General features: G+C 52.2%; 1 protein-coding gene across 7 annotated transcripts in view; it reads left to right on the forward strand.

The window, feature by feature from the left end:
* RASSF4 (Ras association domain family member 4) overlaps positions 1 to 15,568 on the forward strand; it is a 34,984-nt gene extending 19,416 nt beyond the window's left edge. For 2 of the 7 annotated variants that reach the window (XM_003816747.6, XM_055092692.2), the window contains 8 exons: positions 3,397 to 3,539; positions 4,899 to 4,990; positions 5,690 to 5,847; positions 10,142 to 10,243; positions 10,538 to 10,589; positions 11,817 to 11,938; positions 12,776 to 12,873; positions 14,130 to 15,568. In XM_003816747.6, coding sequence (XP_003816795.1) covers positions 3,397 to 3,539; positions 4,899 to 4,990; positions 5,690 to 5,847; positions 10,142 to 10,243; positions 10,538 to 10,589; positions 11,817 to 11,938; positions 12,776 to 12,873; positions 14,130 to 14,190 — 828 coding nt within the window. In that variant the 3' untranslated portion in view covers positions 14,191 to 15,568. The other 5 variants (XM_055092694.2, XM_055092693.2, XM_063607660.1 and 2 more) reach the window with 3 other exon arrangements.
* The last annotated feature ends 1,010 nt before the right edge of the window (positions 15,569 to 16,578 follow it).

The raw sequence follows: 16,578 nt of genomic DNA on the forward strand, positions 1-16,578 counted from the left end.
ACCCCATCATGACTCCTGTGAAGTTGGGCCAGGTCCTTGGCAACTTTGATGAAAAATCAGCAGCACAGGACCCCAGTCTGGAGGCAGCTGAGGCTGGGTCCCTACGCCTGCTCCTAGGAGAGACACACCCTGCTCCCAAGGGACCAAGGGCGGTCTGCGGGGTCTGACCCTGGTCTTCTTACACCCCAGATGGGGTGCTTTCGGAGGATTTGTTTACTTGTTCACCAGATATGAGGTGCTAGTGTGTGCTGTGACTGCACTAAGCACAGCAAACGTAGCAGCGTACAAAGGTGTGGCCCCCTGGAGCTCATATTCTAGTAAGGGAGGAGATCAAGCCAGAGATGAATGGGTGCTGTGATTCAGGCAACAGCAAGAACTGCCTGAAGGAAAGCAGCACAGTGGCATGCTGTGGTGGGCTGCCGCCACAGGTACAGTGGTCAGGGGTGTCTTCCTTAAGAGCAGATATTGGAGCAGAAACCTGAAAAAAATGGGAAAATGCACATTCCAGGTGGCGGGGGCAGCACGTGCAAAGCCCCTGTGGTGAGGGCGCGCCGGACAGACATGCTCAGGGCACAGCAAGGGGCCTGCAGACTGGACCATGTAGGAGGGGGTCAGTGGACCTTGGGGTGGATGCTGTGTTTCCCTCTAGGAGGGAGGGAAAGACACTGCAGGGTTTGAACAAGGGCACTGCAGTCTGGCTTCTGCTTCAAAGGATCGCTGCAGCTGCTGGGACTGGGCTGGGGCTGGGGCTGGGGGGCTGCCAAGGAGCACCTGGGCAACATTAGAAAGCCACTGCATCTGTCCAGGAGTGACCATGCCAGCAAAGGAGGCTGCCAAGGATGAGAGAGGCAGCCCCTGGGAAGCTCCTGCACTCCCCAGACAGGCCACAGATCCTCTGCCCCAGCCACAGCCCCACCTGGAACACACCTGCCTGTGCTGCAGGTGGGGGAGAAAGAGGAGTCTTGAGAGTTAGCCCAAGCCTGAGCTCTGAGTACTGGGCAGACCCCAGACTCCATAGGCAAGCAAGAGGGACCGGCAGTCCCAAGTTGTTGAATTCTAGGTGGGAACTCCATGTGCACAAAGGCATCGGGGCAGGGAGTGCCTGAGACAGTGACCAGGATTTCAGTGGCACATGGCACTTCTCACCTTGCCCAAGCTCTTATATCTTTTGTAGACCCTTTGTCTAGTTCGCTGGCTCTTCTTTGAATTTATTAGCAATGAGCAGATTAGTCAAGAGACCAAAAGGAGGAGGGAGGCGGAGAATTCGCTGCTGGCTGACGGGGCTTTCCCTCCATTCAGATGCGGCCAAGCTGGGGGAGGGTGAACAGTGGGCGGCTATGTTGGGGGCACACACGTCACCTGTGTAGGCATGTCTGGCCTGAGTCATGGCGAGCCAGCCTGTCCCCAGTACAGCCAAGCCCCCGACCTTGTCCAGGCAGGTCCTGAGGTCAGGGCCACCTGCTCAGCTTTCCTCCCTGTCCCCCTTCACTCGTCTTCCAGGGTGCAGTGCACAAGCAGCTCCTCCAAGAAGCTCCATTGCATCTCCTTCTGCGTCCAAGCCTGAGCCCCTCGTGGCCAGGGCTGTGTCTGCTCCATCTTCCTCTGCCTGGGGTCCAGGGTGGGGCTGGAGGGCAGTGGGTCTCCATGAGTGAGCCATCCTCACAAGCTCTCTCCACTGAGAGGCACCCGAGACCAAGAGGCAAGAACAGAACCCCCCATAGACCTTTGAACTCCATAGATCCATGCTGGCCTCTCCTTCATAGGAAGCTCAGTGACACATCTGTGCTTGTAGAGCACCAGTGAGTATCAAAAACAGCTCTGGTTTCTGCTTGTTTGTTTTCCTTCTTAGCAGATAGTGCAAGGTCATATCTGGAAGCTGTGTGTATATTTGATAACCTTTGGATACACTATTTTCTCTGTGGATGGCAGGATGTTTGAACCTAGAAACCCCATTTCTAAGTTACCATGAAATCCACATTGTGTAGGGTCTTCCTGAGTGCTGCCAGGGGTTCAAAGAAGTTTCCATGGCGTCCCTGTTCTCACAGGGCTTTTAGTGCCAACGAGGAGAGAGAAATGGGATTTGTGAATCTAAAATATGGGTCAGAAATACTGCATGATTCCCTTATATAAGGCATCTAAAATAGGCTCATAGAGGCAGAGAGTGAAAATGGTGGTTGCAGGGACTGGGGCAGGGGAGGAGGAAGTGGGGAGTTGCTGTGCAGCTGATATAATGTTTCAGCTATGCAAGATGAGTAAGTCCTGGATATGGGCTGGACAACGTTGTGCCTACAGTGAACAATACAGTATTGTGCACTGAACAGTTTGTTTAGAGGGTAGTTCTTATGTTAAATGTCCTTATCACAATAAAACATAAATAAATAATAAAATTAAATGTTAGTTGAGATGGCAATGAGAGAATGATATTCAAAGTTAATTGTGGGAAGACTAGTGTCAGAGCACATTAGGAGTGTGTAGCTTCGAGACTGCGGCTCTGGGTAGAGGGCAGCCGAGGTTGCTGGCAAGTATTCTGGCAAATGACTCAGCTTGGCCAGGCTTACACACAGAGTGACCGGGATTGGCACAGAGGCCTGGGGTGGTCTCACAGAGACAGAGGCCTGGAATAGGTCAGAGGCACTGAATCAAGGGCCCAAGGGGTGCCAACCAGCACTACTAGCAAGGTGCCTGCAGAGGACTCTGTTGATTAGGGCCCCAGGTTGGCAGCAGGAGAGAAGCCATGTCACCTGCAGACCTAGGGAAACCGAGGGAGGTTGGGGACATGGGATGAAGGCTGTTGTAGAAATTCTGGTATGGGATATAGGGCTAGTGATGTCTAAGCAGTGGTGAGAAAAGCAAGACCCTTTGTCAGCCCTGGCAAGTGGACGCTGCTGCTGTTGGAAGGCACCGGGAGAAGGGTGAGGCTGAGACACAGCTAGGACAGAGAGTGCCCACTTCTGCTCTGGTGGGTGTGGGACCCTGCCGGGCCTGGTGGCCATAGGACCTGGTGGCGCAGGACCCCCTCCCAGGTGCAGTGTGGGCAGAGAGGTCCCCTGCTTGGCATGAGCAGACAGGTTGTGCGTCCCTGGAACCACTTCCTCACCGCGGTGTGGACGTGCCTGCCGGCCAGCAGCTGGGTTCCTGTGGGACACCTGACTCAGCCACTGTGTTCTGCGCTGTGCCCCTGGCCAGGCATGAGCTGAGCACATCTCAGGCTCCCTCCCACAGGGCCTGGTCACACACCCCAGGGCACGTAGTGGCTGATGGTCCTTCCTGAGGGGATGGGGCCACTCAGGAGGAGGGATGTGCGAGGCCTGAGTGTTCAGAGCATCCCATCCCTAGGGGGCACAGGGAAGGTAGGCAGCTGCTCTGGGGGAAGGGCTGATGTGTGGACCCCCACAGGAAGAAGGGACTCTGATCATCGAGGGGCTCCTCAACATTGCCTGGGGGCTGAGGCGGCCCATCCGGCTGCAGATGCAGGATGACCGGGAGCAGGTGCACCTCCCCTCCACCTCATGGATGCCCGGACGGCCCAGCTGCCCTCCGTGAGTACCCGGTGGCTTCTGTGACACCTGCTCAGCCTGAGCTCCCTGTCTGGGGTGTGGGTTGGGGATATCCCGAGCCTCAGGGTGGGAGCCCTGTTCCCTTATGGGACACTGGCACAGGAGGGTGACCCAGCCTCATCCCCATGCCCCGTGACTGCCTCAGTCCACAGCCTCACCCAGGGTGGCCTCTCCCTCCTTCCTGGAGAACATTCCAGGCTCCCATGACCTCCATTTCTGTTTCTCAAACCTTCCTGCAAGCCACCTTGCTGGCAAGAAGGGACGACTACAGCCAGGGGGGCTCCCAACACCTATGCAAGCCGAACATGTCTCGCCATCTCTTGTTCTATCTTTAAAATTTACACGAATTTAGCCTCTTACTACTCTGTTTTCATTTTAATGTCAAAATTTTAAAAATAAATTTATCAGAATTTCACATTACATTTGTTTAATATCAGAATAATGTTTCTGTCAGGAGGAAATGGTCTCCTGCCTGCCTTACCATTCAATGCACATTTATCTCCTCCTCGGCCCACTCCCAAAAGACGCAGTTAGTGGCTGGGCCTTGCCTGCTTCTGCAGTAGTAACTCCTGTAGAGGGCACACATTCAGAGCTTTGCCCCCTTCAGATTTCATATGAAACCCATGCTGTGACAGCACCCACCACCCTGACAGCCCCAGCACATACCTAGGTGTCCCCAGTCACTCAGCAAATTCTGGGGCACACAGAATTAGAGCATAAAGTCAGACTCCTTAGGAAGGCTGCAAGTGTGACTCACATGTGCCCCTCTTCGAGGTAAAGCACTCACAGACAGCAGTCGCGGCTGTGCCCGTGTATTCTCCAGGATCCCATCTGTCTTCTCTTCCCCAGGTCCCCTGGGCTACAGGGCTGTGCCCCATCATACCCACTCCTTCTCCAGCCCAGCACTAGCTACCCTGGCCTGGGGTTCATCCTGCCAAGAGGCCTGGAGGTTGGGCCCTTCTAGGTGGCCCCTGCCTGACACCCCAGTAGGCCTTCGGGAGCCTGTTTGGCACACAGCTGCTGGCCTGGCTAAGCCTGGTGTCTAGGAATGCGCAGGCCCTGACTATGTTCATGTGTCCATGTGTCTGTGCGATGCAGCCCAGCACAAGCCCTCAGGTCTGCAGGGCCAGGCTCACTCTCCGTCCAGCAGATGCTGGGGGAGGCCTCTACTTTTCTTTTATTGTTTCAGACTGACTCTCTTGGTTTGAAATCCAGGCCTCACCTCAGCCTGCCTTGCTTCCCGCCTGTGTCCTACCCCAGGGGCTGCTGGTCTCTTCTCCTTGGCCTGAGCTCCCTTTCTCTGCCAGCAGCCATCTCAGCCCTGCAGTTGTCTCTTTTCAGAAAGGAGCCATCGCCCCAGAACGGGAACATCACAGCCCAGGGGCCAAGCATTCAGCCAGTGCACAAGGCTGAGAGTTCCACAGACAGCTCGGGTAAGCGGAGCCCGCAAGCTGCCCAGACCCCTGCCTCATCCAGGGTAGGAGCAGAGGGGCTTGGCTCACAACCACAATCTCCGAAGGACAGCTTTGTGCCCCAGCAAAAGAGGGGCTTCACCTGCTGGACCCCTACCCAGGTGCCTGCCTGTGAGGTGCTCTGCCCTCATTCTCGCTCCTTTTTATGGAAAAGTGAGCAGAGGCTTGGGAGGTGACAGTGACAGTGTGGGGGTGGCCTGAGTCCCCCACCCTGTGTGTGCTATGGGAAACAGGAGCATCCACAGAAGGCACTGCGCTCTCCTGGCCCCTCGCCTCCCTCTGCGACCTCGTCCTCACCCTCTGTACCTGCTCATTCATCCTTTTTGTTCCCCTTCGTTTAGCCCTCAGTGAAGGGCCTGTTTCAGAGCAGGGGCTCAGAAGACAGGGCTGGGGCCACGAAAGACCTCCATGGGCACCCTAAGACAGAGACCAAGAGGGGTATGGCCATGTGACATTGTGACCCAGGTTACCCTGTCTGGGTCTCACCTTCCTATCTGCAAGCTGGGAATATCCAGCCTCCAGTCCAGGAATGGCCCTCACGTCCCCATCTGCCCCAATGCACGTGACTACAGGGCTCTAGGGTGCCAGATCTCCCGACAGCAGGCAGTTGCTCTGTCAGCATCACCCACCCTGCCATTCTCTCACCCATTTCTCATGCAGGGCCCCTGGAGGAGGCAGAGGAGGCCCCCCAGCTGATGCGGACCAAGAGCGACGCCAGTTGCATGAGCCAGAGGAGGCCCAAGTGCCGCGCCCCCGGTGAGGCCCAGCGCATCCGGCGACACCGGTTCTCTATCAACGGCCACTTCTACAATCATAAGGTGATGCCCCAGCCTGGCCTCTCCCCTGTGCGCATGGGGAGCCAGGCCTGAGCACAGGCACAGCAAGCACCATGACCTGTGTGGGGGCTGCTGGCATTCCTGTGCCCTCAGGAGGAAAAACCAGGTTGCATCTACATAACAGCCCCGTTTATGACCTAAGCGTTTTCCAGCACATGCTCACTGTCAGTGCATCCTCACAGGTCACACAGAATTCTGGCAAGTAAGCTGGGGATGCCCTGGGCAGACAGTAACGCTGACCGTGTCTGCAACGAGGGTGCTTTCTAGGAGGCTTCCCCCCGAACTCGATTGATCCCTGGGAACACTGTGTATCCAGCCATCACTCTCACCGAATAATTAAGCAGGGGTGTGCCCAGGGCACGTGTGTCTGTGCCCCAGAGAACCTGGACGACCCCAGATTCCCAGCACACAGCCTTTTGTCCAAGGATGCATTGTACTGGCCTCAGGAAAAGCTTTCTTTCCCCAAATTACATCATTCTATAAACAAACTGAACTGTAGCAGGAGAAGTTAATTGTTACTGTAAATAGAATGATTGGCTGTCTGGGCAAGGCCCTGGATGGAGCGTCCTGTGACAGGCCATATCTTTCCCTCAGCACTGGGAAATGCAAGCCGAGATTTCCAGTTGAAGCAGCTGCCCTTCTTGATAGAGGATGACTTATGGCAGGGAGGGGGCTCAGGAGGAGGGTCTCAGGGTCCGATCTGAAGGAGCATGTGTTCCAGGTTAGGCTATCCAGGGGCCATTCAAGCCACACTTAGGGTGCCCTGGACTTTGAAATGTCTACTTTGGAATTCTGCTGGGCAAGCTGAAGGGACCCTGCTTTAATCTCAGGATCTCCCTTCCACCCCCTGCTAGGCTTGTGGTGAGTGAATGAATGACAATAGGGTTGCCTTTGCTAAATCTGGAAAAATCCAGGACTATTCCAAAGTAGAGTCTCCTGAGAGAGTAAAGGGGACCCAGGATTGAAGTTAGGCAGAGATTAACAAAGGTGTAGATTAGCCCAAGGACACATAACATGACTTGAGTATTCTTTAAATCTTGTTCCAAAAGGGGTTTAGTGTGTAATGTGTTGAGTACTCATTGTTAGCATTCAAATAAATGTTGATATGCTAGTTTAAGGAATATTCAAAAATTTTCCAAAATATGTGCGTGGGTTTAGGTATTTTCCAGTTCTATGTTCCTTACCAAAAAAGTGGGGCGGGCAGGGATGTTTTGCTCCATGATTCAAAGTAGTGAATGGTGGAGTTTAGCATTGGTACATTCGCTTATCCTCAAAGGGTCTCATTCATCACTAAGAGGTGTGTCTGGTACATTAAACCTTATTGTAGTGATTGCTAGTGTCATAGGAACACCATGTCCCGAGCACTCTGCAGCCTTTGAAATGAACAGTGAGGGTTTTCATCACAGCCTCTCATTTCCAACTGAACCACACTATCAAGAAGAGCTCAGCCAGATGACACGGGGTCTCAGCCTGTCACCCAGTGAGGGCTGCTTTTCCTCCTAGTGACAGATTTGCCTGTGGAATGTGAATCCATTCTTCCAGAAAAAAGTACTGCTTTCAAGGACACGGAATAGTGTCTTAAGCATTTGGGACAGTAGCTCCCCCACCTCCTGGGTAAGGGAAGTCCCAAAGAAAAGCACTATGCAAAAAGCCCTTTCTTACCATGCTCAACATCCATACAGAACTAACGTCCTTGGAAATGAGGGCGCAGATTCCTTGAGTCAGAGGCAACAATTGAAATAAGTAATTCCTAGCATTGAATTTCTGAGATAGTTCCAGGTTTTGTTTCTTAGAACTGTGCACGATTACTTCACTCAGTCATTTTCCAAAACTGTTCTGATTCCCAGAAATGTTGGTTTTATTTCCAGACTGGGTGAAACTTTGTAGCTGTTTCTACTACCTGACCTATTGGATTCAAATGCGTTCTGTTAGAGAGAAACCATTTGTGGTTAGAGATAAGAAAGTAGCCAGGGGGCCTTTGTTCCTACTTGGAGTTGGTTGGTATCATCTTGAGAAAAGGCTTCATGCAGAAGAAACACAGTGTCTTGTTAACAAGACTTTTTGTCTCTTTGAAATAGCCTAACTCCTCTGTTTCATCTTTCTTTTTTTTTTTTTTTTTTTTTTTTTTTGAGATGGAGTCTCACTCTGTAGCCCAGGCTGGAGTGCAGTGGCACGATCTGGGCTCGCTGCAACCTCCACCTCCTAGGTTCAAGCGATTCTTCTGCTTCCTGAGTAGCTGGGACTACAGGTGCGCACCACTATGCCTGGCTAATTTTTGTATTTTTTGTAGAGACGGGGTTTCACCATATTGGCCAAACTGGTCTTGAACTCCTGACCTCGTGATCCGCCTGCCTTTGCCTACCAAAGTGCTGGGATTACAGGCGTAAGCCACTGCACCTGGCCCTCTCTTCCATATTTCTTTGGACAAGAAAGCCTAATCCTAATCCTGGCTTTCTGTATAACTCAGTCATTCTGCACCTCAACTAGAATTGAGCTGGGGGAAGCAGGTTGAGGTTGAGTCTGACTCTGGCACAGCGTGCTTCATTTTATTGTGCTTCTTGTTACTGTACCTTGCAGATTTTTGCAAATGGAAGGTTGCTGAACAGCAACCTTCTATTTGCAAAAATGTGCACTTTTTTTTTTTTGCTGCACCTGCGGTTTCTGCAAATTGAAGGTGTGTGGCAACCTTGTGTTGAACAAGTCTATCGGTGCCGTTTTCCAACACTATGTGCTCACTTTGTGTCTCTGTGTCAGATTTTTTAGCAATAAAGTAGTTTTAATTAAGGCATGCATATTTTTTAGATGTAATACTGTCTCACCCTTAAGAAACTACAGTATAGTATAAACATATCTTGTATACGCCCTGGGAAACCAAAACATTTGTGTGACTCACTTTATTGAGATATTCGCTTCATTGTGATGGTCTGGACCTGAACTCACAATGGCTCCCAGGTGTGCCTGGACTTACCAAAGCGGGGATACTGAATAGGTCCTTGAGCTCTCTGAGCCTCAGCTACCTCCTTGGGAAAACAGAGCTAGGATCTCAGAGGAGGAATATGCGAATCTAAACTTGAGTTTGAAAAGCAAGGAGAGGTTCACCTGCAGAGGAGTCACATTCGCTGGGAGGCACCAGCACCAGGTGGGTAACATGTAGGTTTTCAGGAATCATGGAATCCTTTGAATCGGGGCTCTGTCTTTTCTAGATGGGTAACTCTGAACAAGCTGGTTAACCTCCTAAAGCCTCTGATTCCTTTCTAAGAAAAGGGGACTAGTTATAGCTGCCTCAAAGGGTTGTTATGAATATTAAATCAATGATTGTATGTAAAATCTTAGCGGGTTCAATACACAGCTAGGGTTTATTGAGGACAGACCTATTATGTGTCAGGCAGAGTCCTGGTTGATTTCATATATGGTGTCTCTTAGGCAAAGGCAAGATACCTGCAAAAATATAATGTGTCCCCCCACCCCCCAGCCAAATTGTGAAGAAGCTCTGTGACTGGAGCACATGGTGCTTGTTAGGCAACCATAGTGTCATACGTGCGAGACAATGAGAAGAACTACAGATGTTATTGCACAGTCCCCAGGAAGCCTTCAGATACTTTTAGACCCGCGCTTTCAAACAGTGCTTCTCACATTGAACTGCACAGATCGCTTCACCTTGTGTTCTACAAACGCAGACTCTGATTCAGATGGTATGGAGCAGGGTAGGGAAGGGAGCCGAGACTGTATGGATGCAGCTGGGCTAGACGTCACTTGGAGGTGCAAGGGTTTTAGAAGTCCGTTCCTGTAGGCAGCGGTGCAGACTACGGATTAGAGGGACTGAGACCAGAAGGGAACAAGCTGGGAAGCTGATATGGTGTGACCAGTGCCTCTACTAGGCACTGCTGGGAGAATGAAGAGGAGGAGACAGATTGGGTAACTTTCAGCCTTAGAATCAACAGACAACTGGTGACTTAATCAATAGAAAGAGTGATGGAGAGACTGATTCCCCCACCCTTGAGAATGACTTCCATGGCCCTGGTTCCTCGGGTCCAGAGAGCTGGCCCTTCTGGGTGTGTAGACATCTTCCTTAGGCCTCTGGAAGGCGTGCACTACTACAGCTTCCCGGAGTGTCTCCCAGGTCTGGGAACAGCTTGTGTGTGCATCAGCGTGAATGGACAGGTGCAGGTGTTCCCAGATCTCAGCGTCACCTGCTGCCTTGGTCTGTTCACCATCGTGATGTCAGTCCCTTGTCCCCTCTGGGTCTGACCTGAACTTCTTTCCCTTCCTGGTACAGACCTCCGTGTTTACTCCAGCCTATGGATCCGTGACCAATGTGAGGGTCAACAGCACCATGACAACCCTGCAGGTGCTCACCCTGCTGCTGAACAAATTTAGGGTAAGCCTGGCCAGGAGCGGCCTTGCCCCAGGATGCCAGTGGTCTGCTATTCTGTTGGGGGTGGGGTTCTGGGGAAAGCTGCCCGTGGCAGAAGCTGCCTGGGCAGAAGGTCTAGCAAGGGTCCCTCTGCTGAGCTTTGGTCTCTCGGATTTCAAGCAAGAGGAGGTTGGGAGAGGGCAGGTTCCTTGTGACTAGCGTGTGTGTTACTGGGGGTGTAGTTACTGTCAGGGGACCCTCTCAGTTCTCTCCCATCTCCAAGCACCGTGATCTGACTTCCTGTGACTTCCTGTGCAGGTGGAAGATGGCCCCAGTGAGTTCGCACTCTACATCGTTCACGAGTCTGGGGGTAAGTACCTGCCCCACTTCTGGATCGTAAAAGCAAAAGGTCTCTACCTGTCCAGCAAGCCCCCTCCCCACCAACCACTGACTGTACTCCCTCCCAGATGGGCTCCGTGCTGGCTTGCCTAGTGGGCTAGGGCACACTGTGCCTCCCAGCATGAATATTTCTCCTCCACCCAAACCCAGGCACACTATGGAAGCCTTGAGGAAAAGAAAACATACTTTTGGCTTTGAATTTAAAGCACATTAAAATGTTCTTGGATTTTCTAGGTCGCTCAGTACATTAAGTTTAATTCTTTCAGGATTCTGAAAGAGAATCCCACCAAGCTATAGGAAGCCTCCCTCTCCACCTCTTCCAGAGAAATGGATGGGTGGGTCCCTAGCTCATTGACGCTGGATCAGGAAGGGTGGGGTGCGTGTCACAGTGCTTCAGGCCCTGGCCCTCCCATCTCAGCTTTCCTTTCTCCCACCCCGTCAGATCTTGTTTCTCTTCAAGCTGCACCTTTGCTGAATGACACTGTAGGGGAGGAAAAATATCTTCTCTTTCTACCCATTTAGGTTTACTGGCTGGGGCCCTGTATTTAGATTAACAAAAGACAGATTAAGGAGAAGAACAAACAGAAGTTTGTTAACACTTGCATCATGCATGCCCTTTGGAATATCCAGGGATGAATGGTTAGAATTTGGGCTTAAATAGCATATTCACAAAAGAGCAGTAAGTTTTTAGAGAAGTGACAAGACAGAGGAGAAGGGCCTGAGTTTCTGGGGAGGCGAAGGGTGGGAAGGTCACCACACGGGGAGCTGCGGGAAGGGAAGGGCTTCAGCGGGACGTGCTGTGCAGGTTCCTCTGGTGCCCTCTCCAGGCTGAGGAGGGGCTCGGGTTGTCTCTGGTGATTAACTCCATCATTGCCTAGAGAGGGACGGGGGCACACCTTGACAAATTTATGTCCTGCTTTTTGGCAAATAGGGGAGGGTAGAGAGCCTCGCTTGTATCTTCTTCTTCTCAATTGCCAGCCGCTCCACTTAATCCTTATGCCAAAGTGGCAGATCTGGGGGCCCTGTTCTGCCTCCCTTCTGCATGAGCAGGAATCTCTCAGGGCAGCGCTGTTAGCGAGGTCTGTGTTCTTAGGGTTCCCTGCGCCCCTAGACGTGCATTTTCTATCAGTTCCTAATCTGGAACAGACAGAGGTGATCCTAATCTCCCGTGATTTTTGTAAACCACCTTCTTTTTCAGAGCGGACAAAATTAAAAGACTGCGAGTACCCGCTGATTTCCAGAATCCTGCATGGGCCATGTGAGAAGATCGCCAGGATGTTCCTGATGGAAGCTGACTTGGGCGTGGAAGTCCCCCATGAAGTGAGTGGGGGCCAAGGCTGGGGAGGCCTGCTCTAGGGTGAGGGGTTCTTGGGTGACGGGGCCTCCCAAGGACTCCTGGCCAGAGCCCTCTCAGTTGGTGTCTCCAGGAGCTCCACACTCTCCCAAAGGGCTCCCAGCCTAGCACAGGGAGGCGCCAGCCCTCCCTCTCCCATCAGTGACCGCCAGCACCAGCAGCTTAGGGGAAAGAAGAATTTGGGTCCTATAAAACCATGGCCCTGTCCTTTTCCTCTTAGGGAAGTAAAGTCTTTTCCTTCATTGGAATGTATTTTGTTGTCATTATGTGAGAGACCTATGCAAAGGCTTTTTAACTAGGCCCTACCTCGCACCTGTGGAAAACAGGGAGATATTTAAGTCTTACCAACAGCCTGAGTTCTGACCAGACAGTGAGTGCATTTCCAAACTCCTCTGCATAGAAGATGCTTATGGGGTTTGAACCTCAAGTAGGAGGCCTAGTGACCCCGTATCCCTCAGGCTGCTGCAATTGCATTCCATTGTTAGAAAAAATGGTGCTCCCACCTCCCTACCCCCTAGCCCAGAGGGCACCCAATGTGACAATGCTGCTGTACTGAATGCTCTTCCTAATATTCAGTTTAATATTTCCTCCCAGGGATAACAGTTGCCTTTGAGATAATAATAGGCTCCCGTCCTGGCATCTGTACACAACACAGCAGTGTGGGGGTGGGGTGGAAAAAGCGGCAGCTCCTTCTGTGGATACAAGATGTTGGCTGGATGGGCCACTATGGAAGCCTTGAGGAAAAGAAAACATACTTTTGGCTTCGAATTTAAAGCACATTAAAATGTTCTTGGATTTTCTAGGTCGCTCAGTACATTAAGTTTGAAATGCCGGTGCTGGACAGTTTTGTTGAAAAATTAAAAGAAGAGGAAGAAAGAGAAATAATCAAACTGACCATGAAGTAAGCAGCACTTAAACAGCCAGTCATGGGTCCTGAACATCAGGGCAGGTCTGCAAAGCACAGCACCAGTGCCGGCTGGGAGGTCTCTCTCTTCCATGGGCACCAGTACCCTGGTATGGGAAGGCCTGCTAACCCTAGCTCCCCAGCATCACCCTCTGGCCCCCTGCTCGGTATTGCCACCATGCTGGGGTGACAGCTTGCCAAAACAGTGGGACACAGCCCCGATCACCCATCCAGTCTTGGCATCCTCACCAGCGCAGGCATGAGCTGCAGAACACCTGGCAGGAAAGTCAGGCAGGAACCCAAGTGGGCGCTGGGTCAAGCTTCTGAGTTCTGCTGGTGATGTGGCTCCAAGGAGCAGGCATGCTGAGGCAGACTTGGCCTGGTTAGGGCCTTTTGTCCTAGTGGGAATTCTGAGCCTTCCCCAAAGTGGCAGATGCTGGAACTCCCAGCCTCAGCTGATGTTTTCAGGTGCAGAGGGCTAGTTCAATGAAAAGGTGAGCAGGTCTCACCTGCCAGCTCCTGGGGACACCACGCCAGGGCCCGGCTGCATGAGTTAGCCAGGCTGTAGTCCCAATGACGTCTCCCCCTCAGCAAAGTGAAGTGTGGTCCAGGACTTGTGGAGGGCACCCCACCAGGGCTGGTGGGGAGGCAGCTAGGAAGGAAAGGGCAGGAGCTCACTGAGAGGGCCTGGGGTGTGTGGGGAAAGGATGGATGTTAGCCTCTGGTTGAATGACCCGTGGAAAGCCACATCCTCCACAGGCTCCTGTCTGTGCAGCCAGACCCCAAACAGGCAGAGGAGACCAAAGTCAGAGGGAATCTTCCATTCTGCAGTCAGTCCTGACCCCGTAGGATTTGAGGATCTGGGGGGCAACTAGTGGGTCCACTCAACGTACAGAGTGGACGCTGAGGCCCAGCACAAGGAAGGTTGCCGCATAGGTTATGGCAGAATCTGGGCTGAAACATGGGCTTCCCGATCTCTGCCCTACCGCTCTGTCCACTCCAGTGTGCTGTTGTCTGTATTAGAGTCTGCAATAGAAATGACAACACTCTGCTCTGATGCTCTGTGCAGTCCACAGCCTGGTTTGACTGCACCTCATGAGGCGCAGGCCACAGCCTTCCCTCTCCTTGGCAGAGGAGAGATGAGGCTGCTGCAGGGATCTCCTGAGCTGGCCATCTGCAGGTCCCTCGCTCTGCTGCCCACCTCCCTGCCCTGTCTGGCCTCAGTGAGTCCTCTTGGCGATGTCTCCCTCCAGGTTCCAAGCCCTGCGTCTGACGATGCTGCAGCGCCTGGAGCAGCTGGTGGAGGCCAAGTAACTGGCCAACACCTGCCTCTTCCAAAGTCCCCAGCAGTGGCAGGTGTACATTGATCCCTGGTTGCTGGCCCCGGGCGGTCACATTGACTGATGGCCACCGCCTGACGAATCGAGTGCCTGTGTGTCTACCTCTCTGAAGCCTGAGCACCATGATTCCCACAGCCAGCTCTTGGCTCCAAGATGAGCACCCACAGGAAGCCGACCCAGGCCTGAGGGGCCAGGAACTTGCTGGGTCAGATCTGTGTGGCCAGCCCTGTCCACACCATGCCTCTCCTGCACTGGAGAGCAGTGCTGGCCCAGCCCCTGCGGCTTAGGCTTCATCTGCTTGCACATTGCCTGTCCCGGAGCCCCTGTGGGTCCACAAGCCCCTGTCCTCTTCCTTCATATGAGATTCTTGTCTGCCCTCATATCACGCTGCCCCACAGGAATGCTGCTGGGAAAAGCAGGGCCTGCCAGCAGGTATGAGATCTAGCCTGCTTTCAGCCATCACCTTGCCACAGTGTCCCCGGCTTCTAAGCCTCCAATGTCACCCTGTGAGCCTCGCACAGCTCAGCCCCAACACAGAGGTGAGACCAGGAATAAGGCCACAAGTATCTCACTTTCTCTGCAGAAATCAGTCTTTACTTCATCAGAGAGACCTAAAGCGATTCTTACAAGGAGCTTGCTGCAAGAAACACGGTCATTCAATCACATTGAGGAGGGTCCACATGGCATTGAGAGGGTGCTGCCCTCTCAATGCCCAGCAGCAGCTCTGGAAGGCAGTGCTCAGCCCCATCACCACTGTCCCGTGGATGCCTGTGTACCTCTTGCCTTTTCTGGGCTTGCGTTTCTCTCCTCTAGTGGGTGGGGATGACTTTCAATACTTCCCCTGAAGGAAGAATGATAAGGAGAAATGTCTGTTTTGAGGAAAGGGCTTTGAATTCCCCAGATACTGAACAATTTGTGTTTGTGACTGATGGAGAATTTCAGGAATGAATGAGAAAGCCTTTGTGAAACTATGCAACAGTTTACATCAGTCATGTGAAGTATTTGTCTATAACAGAGCAAACTGAAGACCAAATTATTCTCCTGTTGAGGTCTGTGGATGGCAAATTTAAAGGGAAGAACCACAAAGGCTTGCAAAGATAGGAGAGGCTCCATCTCTAATGCATGTAGAAGCTCCTTACGGGTGCCCATCAAGAGCATAGCTTGGAAGCCACCATGCTGTGCCGAACTGCATCAGGGCAAATGTCACAGCAGGATTTCCCCAACCCAGCTCCATCATCACAGACACAGAGAGCTGCAGGGGAGGCCTGCCCACTGTTTTGTCGACTCTGCCCTCCTCTGGCAGCATAGATCCTTAGGTGCTCAATAAAGGTGTGCTGTATTGAACTGAAGAAGTGAGAACCAAGCTTTTTTTTTTTTTTTTTTTTTTTTTTTTGCTTTCTGTGCATCCACCCTGACCCCCGGCTCTAACTTCTGAAACTCTTATCCTAAAGGATGTGTGGCCATGTTTGGCAGAAGAGCCACAACTCGCTGCTCTAGGAGCCGACATGACTCCTTCATTTCTGTGCATGCCCTGGGGACTAGGGTGGAGCCTGAGGAGAGGCTGCCATGGAACACGCAGGCGTCACTGGTGGGAGCCTAGAGGTGACCTGGATGATGAGCAATAGAGTCACCCCGAGTCACAGAGTCTTAGCATCAGAAGGGCCCCAAGAATCTTCCAGGCCAGGGGCTCAGGTGGGATGGAAGCAGGGCCTAGGAGAGGGTACAAAACAAATCAAACAGGAGCTCCCAGGTAATTGTACTCCCAAGCTATTATTTACAATCTCAGGTGGAGGACAGCTCCTGTCCCATTGTTCAGCTGTAACTGAGTGACTGCCTTGTGCCAGGCCTGTGCTCAGCCCTGGAGGCACAAAGATGGAGCCAGTCTGTCCTGTGTCTAGGGGTCTTCTCATCAGGAGAAGAAGGCCAGACACTGGAAGGGTCAAGAGATCAGCTGAGCAGCGAACCGGCAAAGCTCCTGGGAGTGAGGTGGAGGCCAAGGCAGAGTTGGCTAAGAAGCGCATGTGGCATCACAGGCCAAGATGCACCTGCCAGCTAGGAGCAGGCCAGGTCCTGGCACACAGGAAGCCAGTGGAGCAGGAGACCCTCCCTAAGTACCAGCCTGTTTGGTTGGTTGGTTTGCTTTTGAAAGTTATTACAATATTATTTAAGGCCTTTTTGGATAAGTGTCACTTTTAAAGTAGGTGTTATCAATCTAATTTCTGAACGTTATGGGTCAGAAAAATCACTAGCAAGTGGCTCAGAAAAAGGGAAAAGTACACTTCTGCAATCAGCTGAGGAGTTCACACCTTTTTTTTTTTAATCAACATCATATTTGCTGTTCAGAGGCAATCTGAAAAGCTGC

This window comes from Pan paniscus, chromosome 8 (assembly GCF_029289425.2).
Source record: "Pan paniscus chromosome 8, NHGRI_mPanPan1-v2.0_pri, whole genome shotgun sequence".
Classification (NCBI taxonomy): Eukaryota; Metazoa; Chordata; class Mammalia; order Primates; family Hominidae; genus Pan; species Pan paniscus.